The sequence below is a fragment of the Schistosoma mansoni genome, chromosome 2, assembly GCF_000237925.1.
Source record: "Schistosoma mansoni strain Puerto Rico chromosome 2, complete genome".
In the NCBI taxonomy this organism is placed as follows: Eukaryota; Metazoa; Platyhelminthes; class Trematoda; order Strigeidida; family Schistosomatidae; genus Schistosoma; species Schistosoma mansoni.
The window spans coordinates 13,234,680-13,259,428 of NC_031496.1; the positions used below are offsets into that span (position 1 = coordinate 13,234,680).

At 35.9% G+C, this 24,749-nt stretch overlaps 2 protein-coding genes across 3 annotated transcripts; one reads left to right on the top strand and one right to left on the bottom strand.

The window, feature by feature from the left end:
- On the top strand, positions 1-14,869 carry Smp_148230 (putative pre-mRNA-splicing factor CLF1; the record flags this gene model as incomplete). The annotated part of the gene is made up of 13 exons (XM_018795747.1): positions 1-258; positions 769-892; positions 1,996-2,135; positions 2,171-2,415; positions 3,691-4,016; positions 4,151-4,329; positions 7,492-7,653; positions 8,231-8,359; positions 9,031-9,243; positions 10,502-10,648; positions 12,029-12,223; positions 13,406-13,663; positions 14,416-14,869. 13 exons carry the CDS (start codon positions 1-3, stop codon positions 14,791-14,793), a joined length of 2,754 nt encoding a protein of 917 aa, XP_018650028.1. The 3' UTR covers positions 14,794-14,869.
- Smp_048760.1 (putative sumo-1-activating enzyme E1a) lies at positions 14,804-23,533 on the bottom strand. Of its 2 annotated transcripts, XM_018795748.1 has the most exons (7): positions 23,201-23,533; positions 22,877-23,151; positions 19,587-19,698; positions 18,530-18,635; positions 16,812-16,932; positions 15,780-15,852; positions 14,820-15,015 (listed from the first exon to the last, which is right to left on the bottom strand). In XM_018795748.1, the coding sequence occupies exons 1-7, from the start codon at positions 23,468-23,470 to the stop codon at positions 14,914-14,916; spliced, it is 1,059 nt and encodes a 352-aa protein (XP_018650030.1). In that variant the 5' UTR covers positions 23,471-23,533; the 3' UTR covers positions 14,820-14,913. The 2 variants fall into 2 exon arrangements, with proteins under 2 accessions (XP_018650029.1, XP_018650030.1); XM_018795749.1 differs by lacking the exon at positions 23,201-23,533 and having other exon boundaries at positions 14,804-15,015; positions 22,877-23,180.
- Between the last annotated feature and the right edge of the window lie 1,216 nt (positions 23,534-24,749).

The window sequence follows — 24,749 nt, forward strand, 5'->3', positions numbered from 1 at the left end:
ATGAAAACTCACAAGCAAGAGGTCTCTGATCACAAGGGCTCTAGAGGTGATGATATTAACAACATTGAGATGGCAGAAATTCTTATTGTCCAGTTCATCGATCAATCAAATCAGGAACCTACTAGCTTTAAACGCTCCACAACTGTAGTGCCAACTGAAGGCCAAGAATATGTCCACATAACTCCCAAGTTATTAATGATAAAAACAAGATCCCTGAACCTATCCAAACCACCAGATGTGACTATAATCGCAGTGCGCGTAAGTTTTCAGTACACGTGCATATGACCTATTCGAACAGTCGCTAAAGTCGAAGCGAGTCCAAAAAACAGAAACAGGTCACTTTCCCTAATTCTCAAAGAGAGAGATAAAAAAGACCTAGTGTGCCACAGACCAGTCACATTACCGTAGACGATACGTTTAGCGAAGGTAGAGATGAATTTTTATGACCAGTTATATCTTGGCTCCCAAACTACCTACGGAGTAGGATTTCGCTCACGAATGTCAAAGGAATGCGCGATCCATTGGGTTTGGATATTAGGAGTTTCGTGACGGGGTATCCAAGGTCCACTCTTGTCTTTGCTCGTTCTTTAATAGCGACCCTGTGTGCAAACTTAGCCCAGCGGACGGTGTCAGGATGTGGAGGCCCATGAAAGACGAAAAGCATTCGTTTGAGCACCAAAGAGATCTCACAATAATTGAGGAATGACAGTAGACAGTGGGTTGATACTTGACCCTTCAAAATGTTTTGTCATGTGCATTCTTCTGTAGGGAACAAAATGGACTTGCGGCCCGTTAGGAAATTGTCTCCCGATTGTCGTCACAGAGTACCATCTAGAACGATTTACCCGAGAGAGCTTGGACACTAATTTCAAAAACGCATTAGTGATTCAGGGTAAGCAAATATAACCCCTCACTTTATGAAATGAGGGCTTAGCTTAGTCATCTTAGAACTGTTACTATCACCATTTAAAACTCACGCTAGATCGCGCCTCGAAATCCAAGAATGAGAGACTAATTTTTTCGACCGTACAGAGACAGACAACCAAATTAGAGATGGGTCTGAAGAAAAAATCCTGCGAATATAAATTCCGATGAACAGGATTTTTCCTACCGAGCCACAGAAAAATAAGTTGTCCGATAATGGCATGCAATATGCATGCGAGCATGAACATCCTACCAAAACATCACCAACCCAAGAAAAGTTGCACATCATAGAACGATATATCGGGAGTGCTCATTAAGATTTATCGTCAATTTAACTACGTGTAGCGGGTGCATACTCGTTCATGGATTACCATTGCTCCCTGGACCAGCTACTCCATGTCTCGTACCTTACCTAACTGTTATCGTCACCATGACCTAATAATTTTACCCCACCTCGCTTATTACCATCTCGGTTCCCCCTTTTACTCCCATGCATAGGTCTTATTACACTGTTCATATTACTAATTATTCAACTCATTTATATATTTACCTCTGAAATAATCTCCTTTCCTGAGCGCTGGAATCATTACTTCATTATTTTTCCCATTGTGACAAATCAACCTCCCAACTTATAATATGATGGCTGTTATCTCCAGAAATCCCACTACCTCTAAGCACACGCACTCAATTAGATTACAAGACCTACAAATCTACAAATAACTCCCAAACTGACTAGGGTTAGTACAGTCGAGTGTCTAGACAACATTTAACTGGACATTACAAGAGACTTGGGACCCTGTGTGAACAAGAAGGAGCAAACGCGAAGAATGAAGTCGGACTTTATCGAATCTCTACCGGAAAATTGGATATATTGAAATATTTAGTCTTGGTTTCAGAAACCTATTACATCGACGATTATCATCATTCACCTCGTGTATTACACTATATTTAAACTTAATTCTGTGTATTTCGACAATTTAAGGTTATCCGAAATATAGGAAGAGCCTTTCAAGTGATCATCCAGGAATATATTAAGGTGTTTCGTTAGTATTGTTTATTTGAACTATTTAGATGAAAGAGGAATTATTGAATTGTGCGTCACTGTTATTCGTGTTTCCCAGATAATCGAAGTCGCAAACAAAATGATAACAGATAAAAGAGCTGTTGAGGACTCAGGTGTTCCTAAAAATAAAAAGGCGAAGATTGCTAGGGTAATTTATAGTGTGTTAGATATATATGTATATAGGTAAAAAATAAAATGCCAGCTGCTGTGCAAATAACAGCTGAGCAGCTCCTTCGAGAAGCTAAAGAGAGAGAACTGGAAGTCACTCCGAAGGCCCCACAACAGAAAATTACAAGCCTTTCAGAGTTGAGAGATTTTCAGTTGCGTAAAAGAAAAGATTATGAAGATAACATCAGGAAGAACAGATTGGCTATGCAAAACTGGATTAAGTATGCAAAGTTTGAGGAAACTCAAGGTGAACTTCAAAGGTTAGTCAATTTCCACATTGTCTTTACGAGACGCGCGACCTCTTTCAAGAAAGTATGGTTTATCCTATCGAAACTAGTTCGGTGAGACTATAGTTTATTGACGCCCTTTGAGCGACGCTGAATTGTCCTGTGTGAATGATAAGGATTGTGATTTACAGTTGATGGTTAGGGATAGGAATTAGATGCCGGTTTTTCATCAGGAAAGGACATCATTCAAAATGTCAAGGTGCTCTTTAACCAAATGAATTGATGAATTTCGCACCGAAATTCAAGACCTGTTGTTATATATCTGATTGGTCCGTCCATAAATTATAGTTTCGCTACTAGTTCTACAAAACTATTTTCTCCGTTTTATCATACTGAGAGTAAGAGTAGTGAGTAAGCTATGCTGTTCCTTTTTAAATTCTACATGAAATCTGTATATAAATTCATCGATTTGATGCAGTGGACGTCTCGGTATCGTGAGTGAATAAAATTACGAATTTATGACCCTACATCGACCAAGAGTTTAATGTCTACCTAAGTACTTCATATGAAAAATTTTGACAAATCAAGAGAAAAAGTGAGAATTTTCATTCCTGTTCAACCGAAACGTAACACTAATACATTAAATCGATATATCGGTCTGATATACTTAGATCTCTGTGTTCTTGGGATTGAATTTCTAAGATGTGGATGTATGATCAGGGTCTCTAAATGGTCTTGATCGAGATTAACAGCATTTGCTAATACGCATATGCATATCATCATTTAAAAATGTTTTGTCTCCCAATCGCCTGTCTGGATCCGTTTCGCAATTATCGTCTTTTTATATATTAAGATACTATCTGTATATAACAGTGTAAAAAAATTTTATATACTAGGATATGAACCATATATGTTTAACGAGGAATAATTATTGTGCAGACAAGCTGTTCATATTTCAGTTTATGTATCGGTTGGTGGTTGATCAACCACAATAGTAACCGCTTAAAAGTGCGACTAGCACATAATAAAATACTTCACAAATTCAAAAAGTCATCTAAACGTGTCTGCAAATGGTGACTAGAATTAACACAAATTATGCAATTATCGGCAAATAAATTATCAAGTTTGGGTGTGATTGTCTCCAAATTGAGATTACAGAATATGAATTAGCAACGAAATAACCGCAAATCAACTAGATTACAGGTGGGATAACTGATCTTAGGATGACGAGGTTGTTTTTTGTTAGAAAGTTCTTCCCGAGTTCAAATGTTTCATTCTGTATTTTCATGTATAATTACTAAATTTCAGGGCCCGTTCAGTTTTTGAACGTGCTTTGGATGTCGATTACCGGAATGTTGGTCTTTGGCTTAAGTATGCCGAGATGGAAATGCGCCATAAACAGGTGAACCATGCTCGAAACTTGTGGGACCGGGCGGTTACTTTAATGCCTCGAGCTAATCAGTTCTGGTATAAATACACTTATATGGAAGAAACACTGGGTAATGTTGCTGGTGCCCGACAAATATTCGAGAGATGGATGGAATGGCAACCCGAAGAACAGGCTTGGCATGCCTATATTAATTTCGAACTTCGGTATAAAGAGATGGATCGAGCACGTCTAGTTTATGAAAGATATATCCTTTTTAATCCAGTGTTTGCGTGGTATTTTTGTAGGTATCATAAGCCTGTTTTTTTTATTAACTCTCGTGGATTGCGAAAAGTGTGCATTACTTTAACTATTAAAAGAAATTCCTTAACTGCCGTGCACTTGTTCTAGTTCACCCTGAACCAAAAAACTGGATTAAGTATTCGAAATTCGAAGAAAGAAATGGTTTTATCAATTCAGCTCGTTTGGTTTTCGAGAGGGCAGTAGAGTTTTTTGGTACAGATAATCCCCAGGCTCGTTTGTTGATTGATTTTGCCCGGTTCGAAGAACGTCAAAAAGAGGTAATCTTTTCATGTAACTTCCCTCTTTTAATTCTAGGTGTACATGTAAATATCGTAACATATAAAGTACCAGATTATCTTTAAATCAAGTACTAAAGTAGCACAATGTCATCTTAAGTGTTTTATTCGAGCGTAGCCTTTCAAGTGTGTACACTTTTAGCAACTGGCCCTGGTATGGCCGAGAGTGAAGAGAGTCAGCTCTTCTTCTCGAAATGCTCTCACATGGCCACACGTATACAACAACTATCAGGCAAGTCCTACTCACTGACTTCTTGCGAAGAGGGTGGTTTTGCGAAATTGAGAGGACGAAAATCGAATTTCCGATGCTTTAACCGGGTTGGTGGAGAACCTATCTTATTTATTTTTATTTATTTAAACACATAAATATTGGTACAAAAAGCACCAGATAAATATGCGCCTCACAAATCTCATTTGATTTGTGTGAGGGCCGAGATACTGCCCAGGTGCCTAGACTGAAGCAGGTGGTTTTCTTAGGGGGCCACACCCGGAGCATTTGACCTAAAAGTCTGATCCACAAGGCAGTGGAGCATCGTGAGGAGATGCAGTCCCATGGTAGCCGGTGACCAACAATAGGTTCATACGCCATTCGTTCCATCAGGATACGGGAGCCCATTTGCACCATTGGTTTGGAATCAGGGTTTTCCAACTCCCCTAGGTGGATCCTCCACATCCACCAACCCGGTTAAAGCGCCGGGCATTCGCTTTTCGTCCTCTCACTTTTGTGAACAACACCGGTGCCACGAGAAGGCAGTGAGTAGGACTTCCCTGTCAGAGGCTATATATTTGCGTGGCCATGTGAGAGTATTTCGAGAGGGAGAGCGGATTCTCCCCACTCTCGGCAGTACCAGGGCATTTGAGGAGAACCTACCTAGGGGAATTTGAAAATCCTGACTCCAAACCAATGGTGCACTTGGGCTCCAGGGTCGTGGAGGAATAAATGGTGTATTAATCTATTGTTGGTCTCCGTGTACCATGGGACTGCATCTCCTAATGTTGCTCCACTGTCTTATGAATTAGACCTCTGGATGAAAGGCTCGGGGAGTGGCCCTTAGGGTAACCATATGCTTCAGTTTGGGCGGTCAGACAGTATCCCAGCCCTCATATAGATCGAATGTCAAAGTGCGGCGCATATGTATTTGGTGCCTTCTTGTGCCAATGTTTACATGTTTACATAATAAATCTAGTAACTGGTGCTTCCAATGATCTCTCAAAGATTATGCAAGTTAACAAGTGTCAGATGTATTGTAATGAAGTTGTTTTTCATAGTGCGTCGAGTTCAGGTTTCGGATTCCACCACATTCGGTCTTTCTCACTTCCTAACTGATGATACTTGCCTGAATTTCATAAATTTCATACGTTATAAAAATTTTTGTCTGGGAACTATATACTAATACTCTATATTTTGTATCAGTTCTTCGAGATTAAGTTAGCTCAATATTTTCCAAGTGATTACTCACCTTTCTTTCTAAAGATCAATTGTAGTCAGAAATACTGGTGCAGGTTTTTAGAGTGAAGCAAATGAATGAAAATTTGTTAACCGCAACACTTCAAATTATATGTTAGTGTCTATTCATCTCTTTTACCATATTTTCAACAGACGTGGTCTTTAGACTTTGTTTTATAAGTGGACGACGTGTAGACATACATATTTTTGGAATGGCTTTTCTGCTGCGTATTTTTAAATAACCATGTGTCAAAACTAAAATGTACAATATGTGCTTCTCGATTCAAGTCAAGGATTACTGTTCTCTACCTGGGGATAGTGATATTTAGCTGTTGTACAATAATAGTTTTAGTTCAACAAATATGTAGGCGGAATGTAACCATTAGGACAAAATTAGAAATATTGGTTCAGCGAAAAGTTCTCTTTCCGGCGAATCCATTTTCAAAGCTGTACAATCGCAAATATATACTTATTTTTCGAAAAGATAATAATTACAACAATAGTGATAGTAAAGTTCTGTTAAACATGGTAACTGTGAGGTATAAAAATGAAGACATTAAAATATTATTTTTACCAAGGAAACCAATAATGTTTTTTTTGATTGAGATCATGAATCGATGAATGTTAGACCACCATTGAAAATATGAAAGCACTGGATGGCCGTCTCATTCTAGTATGGGACTCTTCACCAGTGCTCATCCACGATCTCGCACGGGGGATTCGAACTCAGGATCTTCGGGTTAGCGCGTGAACGCCTAACTTCTAGACCACTGAGCCGGCATTCAACGATGTTAATGTCTAACTTCAACCAATCCACGAAATCGTGTGACCATTTTCTGAGGTAGGTACCTATCTTTACCTGACACGGATTAGATCCACTGGTCACGAGTGACTGACTCCGTGAGGTAATTCTCGGAGTGCGTGCGCACTACTGAGGAGTCCCATAGTGGGATGAAACGGCAGTCCATTGCTTCCAGGTTCTCAATGGTGGTTAACATCCATCGATTCATGATCCTAATCAAAAACTTAATCTCCACAACCCCACACGGATAATGTTTTTGTTGATGAGAACTTGGATATTCATCATGAAGATAGATAAGGAAATTGTAATTAGTAAAGGAAGGCTCAGCATGAGAAGATAAACTGTTAAAATTGAGATGAAATGTAATCACGAGGATCATAGAAACAGAAACAAACGTGTTGGGAGTAAAAGGTTTATGGAGATGGAAGAAAACTAGATGGCTGTGAAGGAAAAAAAGAATGAAGAAGAAAGAAAATTATGGGAGATTAAGACCATGGTAGGAGAAGAGGTCACACCAGTTTCTTTTGGACAAAATTCTTGTTTTTACGGATGTATGGTTAGTGCTTCGACCATGTTAAGATGTTCGATTATTGAGCTACTTATTGAGCCATTCCCACCTCCTTTCAGCCCAACCAGATACTGCGCTTGGATTCTACTTTCAAAGTAAGTGATATATTGAAGACTTTTGAAAAGAGGTATCTGCCAACATTAAAATAGTGTAACATTTTCACGTGTCACAGATTGTAGGTAAATTTTAGCTCACCAACAAATGTCCAAATTGAGTTCAGTGTTTCTTATGTCAAATTTTTGTCTTTTCTTTTGTGATGTTACAGCTAACAAAATACTAATACTGAATATAAATACATAACTTACTTTTTCATAAATCTATTTTTAGTATGAACGTGCTCGCGTTATTTATAAGTATGCACTAGAAAATTTACCAAAGGATGATTGTCAGGAGATTTACAAAGCTTATACACTTCATGAGAAAAAGTATGGCGATCGTCTAGCTATTGAAGATGTTATTCTAAGCAAACGAAAGTTTCAGTATGAAGAGGTAGGTCTTTAGATATCTGGCCTATATTCTTGTATTTTTTGATTATGATAACAATATTATCTCTAAAAATCTGAAGTAGATTTTGCTTTTTATGAACAACATGTTTGATAACCTTTGATTCTAAAGTACTCATAAATACAGTGAAAACCATCAGTCGATCACAAAAGACCCTTGAGTCGCTTTAGCATCACTAAAGCCTCACTTATTTTGTCGATTCCGGTCTGTCACTACTTTTAATCACTACCAACTCAATAATCTACACTCACTTAGTCGAGCTTATTAAGATAACTGGTCGTTATTTGAAGATTTAAATCATATGATAAAAAAATACATAGAAGTTAGTCTTGATATTTCCGAATTCTTATGATATTTAAAGACTAAAGGAATACAAAATCTGGAGCAACAAACCATGACTAAATTCATTATAATCCTTAAAAGTAAAAACCGAATAATAAACAGTAAATTTGGTTAGTTACACTACTTTGTTGACATAACAGACGACTATAGATATATTTGCATGTCACTTAGTCAGTCAATCATTTTATTTACATAACAGTTTATCAAATTTCATGTTTAGGAAGTCCAAGCAAACCCTCATAATTATGATGTGTGGTTCGATTATGTCCGTTTAATGGAAGAAGAGGGTTCAATTGAACAGACACGAGAAATTTATGAACGTGCTGTTGCAAATGTACCACCAATCAAAGTAAGTCTATGATATTTTTCATTCAAATTTCAGTGTGTAAAGGGTTTTATGAAATAAAGCTTAGAAAGATGATCCACTATATCTATTTGTAAAGAAATAGCAGTACTTTAGCGAATGTATTGACTTCGAAGTTCTAGTGAGTGCATTAATTTTAACGTATGTTGCCTAATTTTACTTGAATATTTCGATTGATTATAAAATTGAAAAGAACTGAAAACTTAATTAAACCCTGAAGTATATATATATTTTTTCACCTTATTTCCACAAAAAATTCTTATTCCATATTTTTTAAATTTGCATTTTAGTATTTATACAATTTTCGTTGATAACGAACTGTAGATGACAAAACAACCTGCTCTTTCATTTAGTATCTGTAACTTTTCGGTAATGTTATCCATACCTCCATATTACGATATATGCTGTTCATTCTGGATGATTCAGCTGTATGATGAAGTGGTTCAGTGATTGGAGGATTCGACTTTTAATCACCGTTAAAAATTTTGAACCACTCTACACTTCTGTTTCGACAGTTTGGTAGTAATATGAATCTCCACACATAATGTGACTCACAACCGAGTATTTAGACTGGGTCTTTGTAAATGAGTTGCCTTAATGTTGTTTCCACTCCACTAACTTCTATAAGGTTACCGGGTTTTGTTTCCATTTTATAGGAAAAAAGATATTGGAGACGCTACATTTATCTTTGGTTGAATTATGCACTATATGAGGAACTATCAGCAATCGACCTAGAAAGAACACGTCAGGTGTACAGATTTTGCTTAAAGTTAATACCACACAGACGTTTCACATTTGCTAAAATTTGGCTATATGCAGCAAAGTTCGAAATCCGTCAAAAGAAATTAACAGATGCGAGGAAACTACTGGTTCTTGCGTTGCTAGTTTGTTTTCTTGTTGCTATACATAAGTTAACTTCTGGTAATTCTCTGAAACGTTGCACCTCAACCAACAATCAAGTTCCATACATCATATGGCCTTATCTTTTAGGAATTGCATAGTATTGTAGTTTTACTTAAGGCAATGTATACATGTATATTTTTGTTAGTAGGTATATCTTATTCAACTATGAAAATACTAAATCTCCACAAAAACCCCTTCTGATATCTTATTCTTCCTGTTCGACAGCTTAGGTTATGCAAGAGATTCGATCACTGTGAATTCGGTCGGTTTTGAATGAAGGTTGGAAAAATGGAAGTTATTAGAGACTTGTACAATACTCAGCGCTTATTGATGAGGTTTTTTTTACTTAGTAACCACTAAGTTTAAACAAAATGCTGGTGATCAGGACTTATTACGGCTAAAATTATGGGAGATTAATTAAGTGGATTAGAATGTTGGTTATTCCTCCATTTGTAATGAATTCACATATTTATCTAGTAAGACAAATCACTTTTATACCAGACTCCTTATAAAGCCTTTATAAAATGGTTTATACTACTGTAAGGGTTGATTTAGGTGTTTATGTAAATAATGGTGTATGTTGTGTAAAGTAGATTTCATATTAACATCGCTAAATAATTTACCACTTTATCTAATAAATTATCAAAATTGTAGCGTTGTTGTCATATTTTTTTGTCTTGCATCTGGTTACACTATTATTCAACAAAACCTATAAATCCCTGTAATTAAAGCATTTAATTGTAACACATAGGGTAAAACTTGACACAACTTCGTTAACTGGGAGTGAACGTTATTTTAGGTCATGCTACTTTCATTATATGAAAATGCATTAACCATTAGAATCCTATCTCAGCACTAAGGCGTTTATTTAGCAACACAATCGACATAATGTTTGTAAAACGTCTGATACCACAAGCTCCTTGAACTGTTGCCATTCTTATGAGTAATCATGCTCTTAAGCCCAAAAACATTTCATATACCGTAGTTAGAGATGCTATTAGGCAGTCAAATTGATACTTTAATTCTGATCGAATTCTATTAATCTACTGATCGCTTTGTGAAAAATCACTGACGTAATGCTTATATGTGATTCTTTAAGACATAATTTTGTTTTCGCACAACACTAAGTATAAATAAATGTCATCTGAAAATCCTTTTTACTGATAATGTAACATGGATATGAATACATCCGAATAGAATTTTTCTCGCCTAATTTTTTTGTAGGGTACTGCTCTGGGTATGTGTCCAAAAGACAAGCTATTCCGCGGTTATATTGAATTGGAGATCCAGTTGAGAGAATTCGATAGATGTCGTAAATTATATGAAAAATTCCTGGAATTTTCTCCAGAAAATTGTACTACATGGATGAGGGTATGTCATTTCACTTTTATGCTGTTAGAGGGAAATTGATTATGAATACAGTGATCTTGAGTGATGCTAGAGGTATGAGGGCGGTTACCACTTCTCAGTTGCCCACACCGTGGAACGGTTCCTCTGGAGGTACATGAGGAAATCGGGTTAGAAATGGTCTTAGCGACCTGAGAGCGTAACTGCAGAGCCTAAGGGACAACTACTTGAGTAATGTTCGTGTTAGCCCCTTACTTGTTGAGACCTTACCGCCACAGATGGAAATTCGTGGGACGAAAGATGTGCATTTATGGTCGATCTTTCCTAATCCCACCCTTCCTTGTAGAAGGCAGCATATGCCGGTTGTTTGAAGGAAACACCTTACTGCTGTCACACCTCTGTACAGTGAGCAGTATGACTTCGCCCTCGGACCATAGGTTTGCTGCTTTTAATCTTACCGCTCTTCAACCGACCTGTATGTCATGGTAGCCAGTATAGCTCGATTGATTCATTAAGATAGGCAAGCCCGACCACCACGTCAAGGTATCAGCAACGGTCGGGTCACTTTTATGCTGTTCCATTCTGTACTACATATTTGAATTTTGTTTAGTTGATACATCAACGTTAGATATACAAGGTTGGCGATAGTTTCATATATTTCTAGTGATTTATTTTAAAGTAGAAAAATGATGTTTTCTTAAAAAGCGGTAAGTATTGAGCATGCCCTTTTATTGAATGTAAATGCATTATAGATAGAATATTTCGAGGCGAAAAAATAAGAATAATTAACGTTGGATCATATTAAAAATAACTGATCGGTGGGTTTTTAGGCTGAAAGTCTTAGCTTTCATTCGCAATAATAATCGTTTACTGTAATACCATATGCTGATGTGCAGTATTTTAAAGTAGGTAAAATAAACTTTACTGTATGCAAACCACACTATACAATATTTTGGTTTTTGACTTGTGCAAACCTGGGGATTTTAGGGTTTTGTCTTAACTAGGTTGTCTTCATATACTGTGAAATATCTACTGCACTTAACGGTGTATACCTTATACAGCATCATCATTAAGAACTAGTAGTTGGATAATCCGGAATTATGAGGTCTTATAGCTAAAAGACGAAAATCGTAGGCATAAGGATTTGTGAAATCTGAATGCTGTGATTATTACGTTACATTTCCAAGAGAACAAAAATGGTATTTAGCAAAACCTGAAGTTTAGTGTTTTCCATCATTTCTCTAAAATAATGTCTGATAGATAAAATGTTCAGTGTAAATTATCAATTTGTCAATGATATTCAAATACTTTATCAGTTCATTGTTTATATCTAGTTGGCTTTACACAAACGAGAGCTAATAATAATTTTTATCCTTTTACTTTCATATATTAACGATTAACAAGTATGCTGAATTAGAAAGTCTTCTGGGAGAGACAGATCGTGCACGAGGTATTTATGAATTAGCGATCAACAGGAAATTGCTGGATATGCCGGAATTATTATGGAAGGCATATATTGACTTCGAGATTGAACAGTATGATTGGGAACGTGCTCGGTCACTTTATCGAAGACTGCTAAATCGAACACAACATGTCAAAGCAAGTGTTGTTTTTACTGGTTAAGTCATAAGTTAAAGGAATGTCACCATAAAAATATCCATTTTTAGCAGGTTGTAGATTCTGGATAAACAAAGTGAAATACTGTATTCATCTTAGTAGTTTTGTTAAGACTAATTACAAAATGAAGTCAGTAAGTGGATAATACTATAGTAATGAGCGGTTGTAAAAGCTGTTTGTTTAGTTCTAGTCGAAACCAGTTATCTGAAACAACCTGTACTTCAGGACTTGCTATAATCCACTACACCGAACTCCAAAACGTTACTCACTACGCTATCGAATGATAGTAGTTACTCCGTCTCCAAAACGTATTCGTAATCCGAGACTGGTGAGACCAACGAACCCCGTGTATGGCAGGAGTCATCAAATAAAGGTAAAATGGACTGTTCATATATAAAAAACCCATCTATAATATAACTGGTTTCTTAAGGTAGACCTAGAGACATCTTTTATCCTACGTTGTTAACATAATTTCAATATCAAGTAACCATCATAGTAGTTTAGTCTACCTCTATGACGACCCAAATGTTTCAATTAGTTTAAAAGTAAATGTATTCCACACAATTGGATTTCCCACTTATTTGGTAACCGAAGCAAATAACTTGTAAGTTCTCAGTCTTAGAGACAACTTTGCGATTATGATTGTATACATTAAGCGACATAAATCCAATGCACTCAACTGTACGTTCTATTTTACTAACTGACTTAAGTGTTAGTGCATCCATTGGGTCCACATTTCTGTTTAGTTCAAATGTTCGGGTTTGAAAATTTTGGATATTTCATAAATTTCACCCGCTCAGCGATTCGTGAGTTAAAAGTATTTCATTTCTCTTTTGACAAATATAGTAATATCTCAGAACTTAACTAAACGCCGATGTTAACAGCGTCTAAATGACTGAAATACTCCAACTCATATCACAAGTCCGCACTTCTAAAAAACAGTGTTAAACTGTATTATTGGTAAATTACACCATAATACAAGAAAGTGGGGTATTTTATCGGACTACCAATTATCCAGACAAACCTAAGTGGATAATTTTAGCAAGACTTTATTTAAGAATAATTGTGGATTATCAATACTCCAACTTGGTACCGGATTTTATCGTACATATTAATTTGCTTGTCAATGATGATGAAATATTTTCAATTGGTTCTTATCGATAGGTATGGTTAAGTCTTGCAAACTTCGAGCTGTGTGCGTTGAACAAACTCACAGCCGCTGATTTAGATGATGAAGATTTAGAACATTTAAAAGATGTTGAACTGGACAAAGAGACATTAATACAAGAACATAATGAAAATGAAATCAATAAAGCTGTAGAACGTTCACGTAAAATCTACCAAGAAGCAAATAAAGCTCTGAAATATGCAGAGGATAAGGAACAACGTGTTCGATTACTTGAAGCTTGGAAGGAATTTGAAGTAAGTTATTATATCTTGTTTGATTTTCCGAATAGGGATTTACTTTTTATATCCATACCAGTTGTCTTTTGTATATATATGTAGCGAAACAGTATTTACTTCTAATCGCTTTTAGATCGTAGATATCTATAGTGACTCATCTTAGAGTTCGAGCTTTGTACTTATTCTCCAGACTTCAATTTTTAGAATGTCCTATCTACAATCCCCATAATCAAAAAGTAGAGGTGTGTCTTTTTGCTTAATAATGGTATTACTTGATTGAGTGACAGATTTCGAGTACCGCTTATGTTAAAACGATTACCATTTGGAAGTTTGTTGAGCTTAACTGCATCTCAACTATTACAATTAACTGTATCTGTTCATTGCTCTCTAGAATAAGAATAATTTTACGACTGTATTTATCAAGGGTAATTTTTTCTTTTATAAAATCCAATGTGCAAGACCACACTGTATACCGAAAAATTCATTTCTTATCGCTATCATCGCCGCTGATTAAAAATTGCTGTGCATACCTACATAAAATGTATAAAATCCTAGATTTATCACACTGCTGATCTGTTATTAACGGTATTTAACACAAGTTTGCTGGAGGAGCGAGGTATTTGTAAATTAGCTATTGTCTAAAAATAGTTGTCATTATTTTGTTTCATGTTAGTAGCTGTCATGATCATTGGTATTTACAATGCAATTTCTAAATTCTAATAGATTGTATCTCCTAACTTTGGTTCCTTTCTAAATTTTGCTGCCTTTAGTATGAATATGGAACTGAAAAAACACAACGAGATGTTGATAAACTACAACCGCAGAAGGTCATCCGCAGTCGCCGACTTGGTGATGAACGTAGTGGTTGGGAAGAGTATATTGAGTATACATTCCCCGATACAGATGCAGAAAAGCCAAACCAAAAATTGCTGACAATGGCTGCTAGATGGGCAGAGCAAATGGAGAGGAAAAAAGCAGCTGCAGAGGCTGAGGGTAAAGAGGATAGCGATTCCAGCGAAGAATCTGAAGAAGAAGAGGAAGATGATTTACAAGGTGATGAAGATGATAATCGTATTCCTGAGAGAGAGCCTACATGGTTTGATCGAAAAAACAAAGAAGAAATTGAAATCGACGAAGACAGTGATTAAAAGAAAGCCTAATTTTATATTTTTGTATATTTTTAAAATATTGTACAGTCAAATACACATTTATTAAATCCAGTAGAAAAATAACTATTTTTCTTAATTGTAGTAGAGATATTCACTGGTTTATGACTCCTCATCTGGCGGTAACCAATCGACAGTAACTGAGCACTGTGATCCATTAAAAAAGTACCAGTTTCCATGCGGTGCACCTTTTCGTGTTATGGCCTATGAAATATGAGATAGTGGTAAATTAGCAATACTAAAAGTCGATTTGAAGAAAACTGCAAATTAGTTACAGTAATACTGACGTCAAAAAGGCGGGTTACGGATGGGGATGTTAATGAACATCAGGTAGATAAACGAATTTCCGTGAGTCGGGAAGACACTTGTCAACTCACCCATTTGCACTGCCAACAAAAACATCAATCTGTTCACCAAGGCCAATTTAAATAACATGGTAGTGCACCTCACAGTGAGACGCAGTCGTTTAGGAAAAGTGGCACTCATTTAAGCAACGGTCTTCATATCACATGCAGAAATCTTTTACTCAAAGAAGATGATGTCGTGATCTTGAAACCAGAAAAACTATTTCAGACGTTTGTTTACAACCAGCCTTGACATATGCTGATCAGTGATATAGTTAAATGGGAAAGTTTCTTTGTTAGATTATTATTCTTCCACGAGTCAACTGTTTGTTGATCTCGTTTACTGGTCTAAGGCATAGAAAGTGGTGGTCACAGGATTTATGTAACAAGGCCTATAGTTAATCTGTGGTATAGTTAGATCCTCTGTTTACTTAAATTTATACACTAGTAAGCAAGATATTCTACATTTGTATTTATGTAACTTCGTAACCCTGTATATGTAGTTGGACATTGCCGTAGCATCTATCACTGCAATAATGCAAGATGATACTCGGTTTATTCACATGGTGCCTCTTGAAGAGATCTCGACTTATTGAAGATAATAACAAAATAGCTTCTACATACCCTGATTATTTCCTGGGACACAACACCACCAAGTACTGGATTAACAGCTGGGATTGTAGGACCACAACAACATCTGTGTAAAGTATTAAAAAGATAACATGCAAAATCTGAGACAATACTGAGGCGATCTTTTAAAGTGACATTAAAAATGCAAAAATTATTCGAATTTCATCCCCCAATATCCATTTACATCAAAATTATTTAAGAGTTCATTGAGTTTGTTTTGTAAGGTGAAAAGTTGTCTCTAACCTACTAGTTTATAGTAATAAGTAGTAATTTACCGAACTGCAAATTTCCACGGTATTGGAGATTTTGTGTCCGACATTAATATACGTGGTGCTTTAGTGATGTGTTGGCGAGAGTGATAATGATTGGTTGTCTGCTTAGTCAGACATGTAGATAGTCTGACAGGTGTCAGGTGAGTTATATATTCCCCTATCCTTACTATTTATCATTATTCATTGATTGTCCATTTGTTGTTGGATTGTGTCGGTTTTGGTGTGGAAATTAATTTACGTTCTTGTCGGGCTGATCACGTGTTCTTGATCTGAGTTGTGTCAAAGTCCTGTAGATTAGACACTTGGACGGAATCTAGTGTAAATATTCGTCTAAGGTGAATTAACGTCCCATTCGCGTGTAAAAAAAGCAAAAGGACCGTTATAACATTTAGTCTTGCTTGGTGCCTGAACCGTATTATTCACATTTCACAATTTGTCCGAAAAGGTTTCACTTTTAAATATTTGACCAAAAAAACCATTTTCGCGGTTAATAACAATATTATAAGTGTTGGTGTCAAGGATGCTAGAAATTCATTATATATATATATATATATATATATATATATATATATATATCTTTTTTCATTATTTTTTTGACTGAATTACATTACAGAGCGATGTGATATGGGATTGTACTTCTAGAACTTTCCAGTACAGTTTCGTGATGGGTGAAAAAAACAGAGCTTAAACGGATTGAAATGCAATATCAGGCCATAAGTGCGTTTTATCTGAGAACAGTAAGATTACAACTTACTCTAAATCTTCAATGGAAAGAATTGTTTCATCTACATCCAGAAACTTTGATACATTTTGCCATTGGGATTGTAAATATGGTAGTGTAAATGGTGCTTCGTCGATAGAGCATTGGTTTAAAACTGAAGATTAAATAACATTGATGATGCAAAAATCGTCGAGTATGATATAAACAACGTAATAAATGGCTGTGAATTAAATATTAACTTCAGGGTTTGCTGTGTAACATCAGAAGAGGTTGAAAATTTTCGACAAAAGGCATTTTGCATGACGTCTCTTAAGATAACACAGTTTTGGTGAGATAATGAAAAAAAGGTTTGTTGTTTATTTGTTCTTCCATGTTTGTGAAAATAGTCTTGATAAATGAATGTACTGAATAGGACTTCTTTGGAGAAGACTATAAACAATTGACTAAAATCATGTCTTTAATATCAGTGCGTAAATAGAACACTGATCTTTGTCGATAATTTTGCACCGCGTTGCTGAATGCAAATATCGCGCTGTCAATTTTGATAGAACATGTTATCGGTTGGTTAGAAAACAGTTTATCATTGGCCCATGAACACGTATGCGTAATGTTGGACAACCATTCCTTGCTAATAGTTTGGCAGCGAAGGGGGGGGAGTGATTAAGGCAATGGCCACAGTTTCGTTTTTAAAGCTTACTATTTTAAATCAAATTGTAGTATCCAACTCAGTCTACTTCGAGCAAGAATTTTATATTATTAACTGAAGCCTCTCCACTGCATAATTTTCAGTTATAAAAGAGATCTTTTATTTAAAAGTTTAGTGTATTTTATTCAGTACAATAACAGTAGTTTTTACATATTATCAGATACGACAGTGTATAAGAAACTATCGGTGGTACCTAGTGTTGGGGTGATCCAAAAAATTTCTCGCAATAGACAAGAAAGGCTCAGGAAACACTAAGAAGCATTTTATCCAATCAGCGTTTGACTAGAAGTTTTGTCAGAAACATCACGGAAGTAAAAAGTCACATGTAGAGTTTCTGATTGACTGATTAATATACTGCTACTATGTTTAATAGCATTCCAGAATTTTCAGGAAAACCCAAAGATTTCTAAAATACTATAGAAACCCTATGTTTTCTGTACATAAATGAACCTGTGGAGTGAAGTACTTCTCGCATGTTTTGCGCCTTTTCTCTCGTGTTCGAGTCGCTGTGTAGATTTAGCTTGGGGGTTACGAAACTAGCTTAGGATCCGAGTATAGCGTTCAATTAGCAAGACTTATCATCTAGCTGCACAGATAGAGGTAGGTAGAATTCAACCACGTGAAAATCTATATTTCCATAGATGTTATGGAGCTGAGATACTGAAAATATTATTTTTGCAATAGCTGGGATAAGTGCTGGTCATGTCATGTCTAATCATACAAGTCTGTACAACTTGATGACAGTGTGCTAAATAAAGACGACCTCTCTATGACACAAACATTAACTATAAGTAATTATAAACTATTGACAACGTACAAACAAAGGATTAGGTTGGGAAATGTGGGTTAAAGCTAATATGTTGTCATACTTAAAAGAATCTAAAAGTCTAATCATAATCGAAGCACGATACCTACTAATGATTGAAGTGGGGATTTAAGGGATTTCAGTAGCTAGGAGGCAACTGATAATAGCGAAAGAATCGTGTAGGTAATATTAATTACATGATAAAGACTTTCACAAATTAGTTTTCTAAACAAAACATACCTTGCATAAGAAAATATCCTTTGGGAATAAATTTAGCATGTGATCTATTTTTTAACGTGTTAGAAATCAGGCATAGGCTGTCTAACAAGCGACAATAGTTGAATGTCTACAACAAAGAGGAAAACACTATGCATAGAGAGTATACAATGCACACAATTAACTAGGGATGTGTACAAGATCCAGACAGCTTCAATGTCTCTTATTAATTACAAAATTTGTTATATGTCACTGGCATAAAGTAAATAAACCCAAGAAAGAAATTCGCTTTAATAACAGGGTATTAATAAGTGTATAAAAATTCACCACCCATAATTTTATCTACTCAGGGCTCACATGTCTACTGATCCAAGAGTTGCGTGTTTAATTTACCGAGAAGAAAAACCAAGGAGTCTTTCCAGTTTTATGTAGTATATGATACTTCAAAAATCAACCCATACATTCTTGAGAATAAAATTAAGGAAGAGAATATCTAATTGACATTTATTATCAGTCTAAGTTAGTATTTTTTTATTTTCCTAGTGATTATTAATGACATATCCGTCCCATTTTTATTGATTTTCCTCATCCTATTAACTGTTGTATCAGATGCTGGGAGCAATAATTTTAAGTTTTTTAGGGAGAAACTGACCTAACAGCTTTCAGTAGGACTGAATGTTTAACAGCGTATGGTGATGCACCGCAAGGGAGGATTTTCAGTATTAGTTCCATCATATCTTATTAGACTTCCTTAAAGTACACTGAGACTGCTTATGAACATTTTTATGGACTTTATGGACAATAATACGGTGTCCATTTTGAAAATATTGAGATACAGTAAACAAATAAGAATTTATGGTGCTGAATTGACAATCACACAAAATTTCTACGAGTTGGAATTTGAATAAAAAGCACACAGTTAAATTTGCAAGGCATGAAATACGAAACTATGCTTCATTGGATCATCACACGTCTATTTTTGGTTGGACTACATCTCAACCTAGTTTACTTATAAATATTGATAATTTCAGATTTTGCAGACGAAACGACTTATACAGATATATATCAACTTGAAAATTACCTTTTTTACAAATACCGTCTCTGTATTTGATGGTTCACTAGTTTTATTTATCTTTTGAATTGAACCAGATGGTAATCCTGCCATTGATCTTTTCTTTACTACCACATCTTCACTAGAATAGGCAAGATAACAACAATAATTACACACTTATTGAAATTATTATAGGAAGATAATAACGGGAGTAAAAGTGTAGTCATTTATGATCAACATTCAAAAGAAACCCACTTCATAATTTTAAAAATTTTCTCCCATAGGGAACGTGGAAGAAAATGCAGGTTAAAAAGCTATTTGCAAGAATATTAACACATTTTCACGTAGTTCTATTCGATCAGTAAAATCTTATATTTATCGTACGCGTCCAGGGATGAACCAATTGGAATCAAGGCAACATCTAAGTTTTGCACGAAATGTAAATGTCACCTATAATAAGCAGTAGAGATACATTTTACGCTGCTTAGAACGTTTAAAGTGACAGCAAAAACTTAATTCTTACCATCATAGAGTAAAAATGATACTGTTAAACTCATCAAGTGTTCAATTCTGTCTCTATAGATTGTATGCAACAGGTGAATCGATATTGCCCTCAAATAATAATCATCGATTTTGAAACAAAACTTAACCTGGTGACATTATATTTTATGAAATGCTTCCTGGGTTTTTGAGCAAAACCCACTCATTTATATGGTTACAGAGCATTTTCGCACTATAGCTGATATCATTCCGTAGTGAAAATCATAACCCTCAACCTCTAGTCTTGACCCTAATCAAGAACAGACAATATGGAGGCTTTCAGAAATCAATTTGGGTCCCTACACGGGCTTAGGAAGGCATATAATATATAGTCCATAAGAACGAATTCGCGTGCGCTTATTTTTTGATTTACAGGCAGAGAAACCTATCAAAGACTTTAACAGACTCATTAATTATGTAAAATTCGAGTAAAGCTAGAACAACTATTGAGGCATAATAGGATGAATTGATTATATTTTGTTTCTCGTCAGCTGCTTACAACCATAACGTAACATAGAGGTATGATATAATTTGAATCAGTCGACATTGATGACGGCTTTTCCAACCACCTAATTCCCTAAACTTATGCCAACACTTCAAATCCCGTTTACTTATTACGTAACCCATCTTATCAATTTCTAATTCTAGACAATTACCACCTGAGTGCTCCAAATCTTCTATATCTATTTTTAAGTGATTCGAACCATATGTAAACTCTTCACAACTTCTATAATTATTACACAATCCATCTTATCTGTTCTCAAACTTCATTTAATTACTGCCTTACCCATTCCCCTCTTTTTTCAAATTCAATCTCCAAATGAATCAGTACATGTTTTGGGCTTTATTCAAATTCGTAAAGGGAATTAATTATATGTAAAATCTATTTACACTGAGCAATATTAGTGTTTTTTCCATAAACTATCCATCTACAAAAGCTGTTTTCTAGTTGGCTAAGAACTAGCTGAAAATTTGTCGTTTTTTTAAGCTCATGCCTATACTACACTCCTATGGACATTATTATAGCTAGTGAAATATCTTTGACATGATGGGTGGAATTCAAGTACTTCCTGACAAACCACTGTTAACAGTTAGTCTGAGCATAAACAGAGAGGGAGGAGTTTTCGTTAGCCAATTTAGTAGCAAATGTTCGTCTCAACCTACGCTAATAAGTGATTGATGTAATTTCTAAATTTATATAAGCTCCATAGAAACAAAATATAATTAGTAGATTTCAATTATCATTCACTAATGACATTAATTGGGGATTATTTGAGCTCAAAATAGCACCGTTAGAAGCAACGTATTTCATTAATGAAAGATAGAGAGTATTGAACAGAGTGAATTTGAGTAATATTGATTACTGTAAATGAATCTAAACTCTTAATAGGTAGCTATCAATTATTTGATATAACGCAAAATAGTTGCTGTGAAACACCTGTTAGACGTTTGACAGACTTTAAAGAATTTTGTGAATTGAAGGTAGTTAATACGATAGTTAGGTTTCCCGTAAAATAAACGACCATTGTTTAGACATTGATGTGATTTCAAAATGATCGATCAGAAAGAAAAAACCTAGTGAGAAGATAAACCTACATTAGCAAAGTAAAAAAAGTTATCTTTTATATCGAACTACCTAACATAGCTAAGAAATGTGCATTATGTAATAATGAATACCATGTTTTTGTGAAATAATGTAGGAGTTTTGCACGACGGCAATATCAAAAAGTTTCCCATCCCTAGAGTTATTTATAATAGATATTAGTTCACATAAATTTCTTCAATAGACGAAGAGTGGTATAGTAACAACTTAAAAATTAGTAGTATTTCTTTGTTATTGATGGTTTTTCAGAGTGAAGCGGTAAAAATAACTTTTAATTAGATAACTCCATAAAACCTGAATTATAGTGGCTATCAAAACCTGTTAGTCGTACTTTTCGAGCTTTAATTAGAGATCTTAGTGGTTTACATAGACCTACTTCACGAAAAGATACCGAAGATGTAATTACTATGACACAAATATAAACTGGCGTCATACGAGCACTGGCTTAGCAGTTCAAATTTTAGGATCCAATCCCTGGTGTATTTTCCCTCTACTTCTACTTGAACGACAACCTAGCCTTCCGACTTCTCGGAAGATTTAGTTTGTACAAACAGAAATTTCTTCTGTATAATCCCACTTACGCCTGACAAATGGTATATTGCCCCCAAATGCCATTATTACGGCGAGAGTGAAGAAACTCAGCTCTTCCTCTCGAAATGCTCTCACATGGCCACACGTATACAACAACTATCAGGCAAGTCCTACTCACTGACTTCTTGCAAAGAGGGTGGTTTTGCGAAATTGAGAGGACGAAAATCGAATTTCCGATGCTTTAACCGGGTTGGTGGAGAACCTACCTAGGGGAGTTTGAAAATCCTGACTCCAAACCAATGGTGCACTTGGGCTCCAGGGTCGTGGAGGAATAAATGGTGTATTAATCTATTGTTGGTCTCTGTGTACCATGGGACTGCATCTCCTAATGTTGCTCCACTGTCTTATGAATTAAACCTCTGAATGAAAGCCTCGGGGAGTGGCCCCCTAAAGAAACCTTATGCTTCGGTTTGGGCGATCGGGGAGTATTCCAGCTCTTATACAAATCGAATGTCAAAGTGCGGCGCATATGTATTTGGTGCCTTCTTATGCCAATGTTTACGTGTTTAAATAAATGACTTAGTGAATAATAAATTTCAAGTTCATTAGAGCATATAAATAATGAATCGAAATATGTATTACTTACGACAAACATTCATGTGCGCCAAGATCTATGAACGCGAGTCCGAACAATCCGGTTACTGACGCACATATTATATATGGTCTTGTATCTATGTCCATGTCACTCACAATACTACATATAGTTGACCACCGTTTAAAATAAACGCTTGAACATTCGGTAACAAGGATGATCAAATTATATTCTTGAAATTTATCTTTTAGATTATCTCCCAACTCAGAAGACTGTACTTTAACCATTGGATTCAAGCTTTGAGTACGAGCAATAACCGCATCGGCACGCTAAAAAATGTAAAAGTTATTGTAAAGGAGAAAACAAACTACTACTTACGCTTAATCCAACACAATCACGTGGTATAAGGAAGTTGTTTTCCAAATCGTCATCAGTGACTTGTTGACCATCTATAATTGTGAGGCTGGAGATACCCGCCAAAACAATATTTTTAGCTATTTCTGCAGCTAATGGATTCATACCAAGTAATAAAACTTTAGACTGTTTTAGTCGATTTTGTGATTCTATGCCCCATAGTCTTATTTGTCTGTCATACAATTCAGCTTCTTCTTCTGTTATTAGATTGTTGGAGAGATTTTCGGATACCATTTTTTCCAAAATTAGTAAGTTAATTGATACAAATTCCGAAATAGACCAATTAATGAATCCAGAGTACTAAGAATGCTAGTATTAAAGAAGGTCAATCAGTTTAACACACATATCGAAACAACAGAAAAGTAGTTAGATGAAAAATGCTGAGAGCGGAAAACTAGTTGGCAAATACAACTATTTGGTGGCAATCTAAATCTGACCATGATCGCTAGATATTACTTAGTTGTAAGTCACGTAGAATCTGATTAATATGTATCAAAGTTCTCACAAATTTTATTAGGTAGTCACACTTTGACAAAATTTTCTAGGCTTTCGAAACTTAAACGAAAGTATTCAGGGTATCAAACATATGCATTACTGGAATTATCAACCGGGATTACAATGTCTGAACTGTTGAAACCGGATTTGACCACAAGGTAAAAAGTTAGTGTTTTAGCTAAATTATTATTATTATTATTATTATTCGAATTACATTGACTTCTAAGTTAGGGCTCCATCCTAAATGTTCCTTTGAAGATTGAATGTGTAAATGATACAGTTTTGGTATATAAAGGAAACACCAGATACATATGCGCCATACAAATCTCTTTCGATTTGCTTGAGGGCTGTGATACTGCCCAGGTGCCCAGACTGAAGCAGGTGGTTTTCTTAGGGGGCCACACCCGGAGCATTTGACCTAAAAGTCTGATCCACAAGGCAGTGGAGCATCGTGAGGCGATGCAGTCCCATGGTAGCCGGTGACCAACAATAGGTTCATACGCCATTCGTTCCATCAGGATACGGGAGCCCATTTGCACCATTGGTTTGGAATAAGGGTTTTCCAACTCCCCTAGGTGGATCCTCCACATCCACCAATCCGGTTAAAGCGCCGGACATTCGCTCTTCGTCCTCTCACTTTCGTAAACAACACCCCCGCCACGAGAAGGCAGTGAGTAGGACTTCCCTGTCAGAGGCTATATATTCGCTGGCCATGTGAGAGCATTTCGAGAGGGAGAGCGGATTCTCCCCACTCTCGGCAGTACCAGGGCATTTGGGGGCTAAAAGTGCGCATCCACGAACCCACTCTCGCGAGATTCGAACCCAGGACCTACCAGTCTCGAGCCGAAGCCCTGGTATATAAAGACAGCGAAGTGTTTCAGTGCAGATGAAATATTAAAAAAGGATTTTGTATGCGTTTCAAATGATACTCAAGGATTCTTTTGCACCAATGAGTTTAAGCATATGCAAATAAACGATTAAGTTGACCACAAATCCCAGAATCTAACATACCTTTACA

Excerpts from the sequence above, each read along its gene's own strand:
- Smp_048760.1 (XM_018795748.1), bottom strand. The coding sequence starts at position 23,470 with ATGGTATCCGAAAATCTCTCCAACAATCTAATAACAGAAGAAGAAGCT. Across the intron at positions 23,152-23,200 it reads GTGATTGTGTTGGATTAAGC|CGTGCCGATGCGGTTATTGC; the intron begins GTAAGTAGTAGT and ends TACATTTTTTAG. Across the intron at positions 19,699-22,876 it reads GGCGCACATGAATGTTTGTC|TGAAGATGTGGTAGTAAAGA; the intron begins GTAAGTAATACA and ends TGCCTATTCTAG.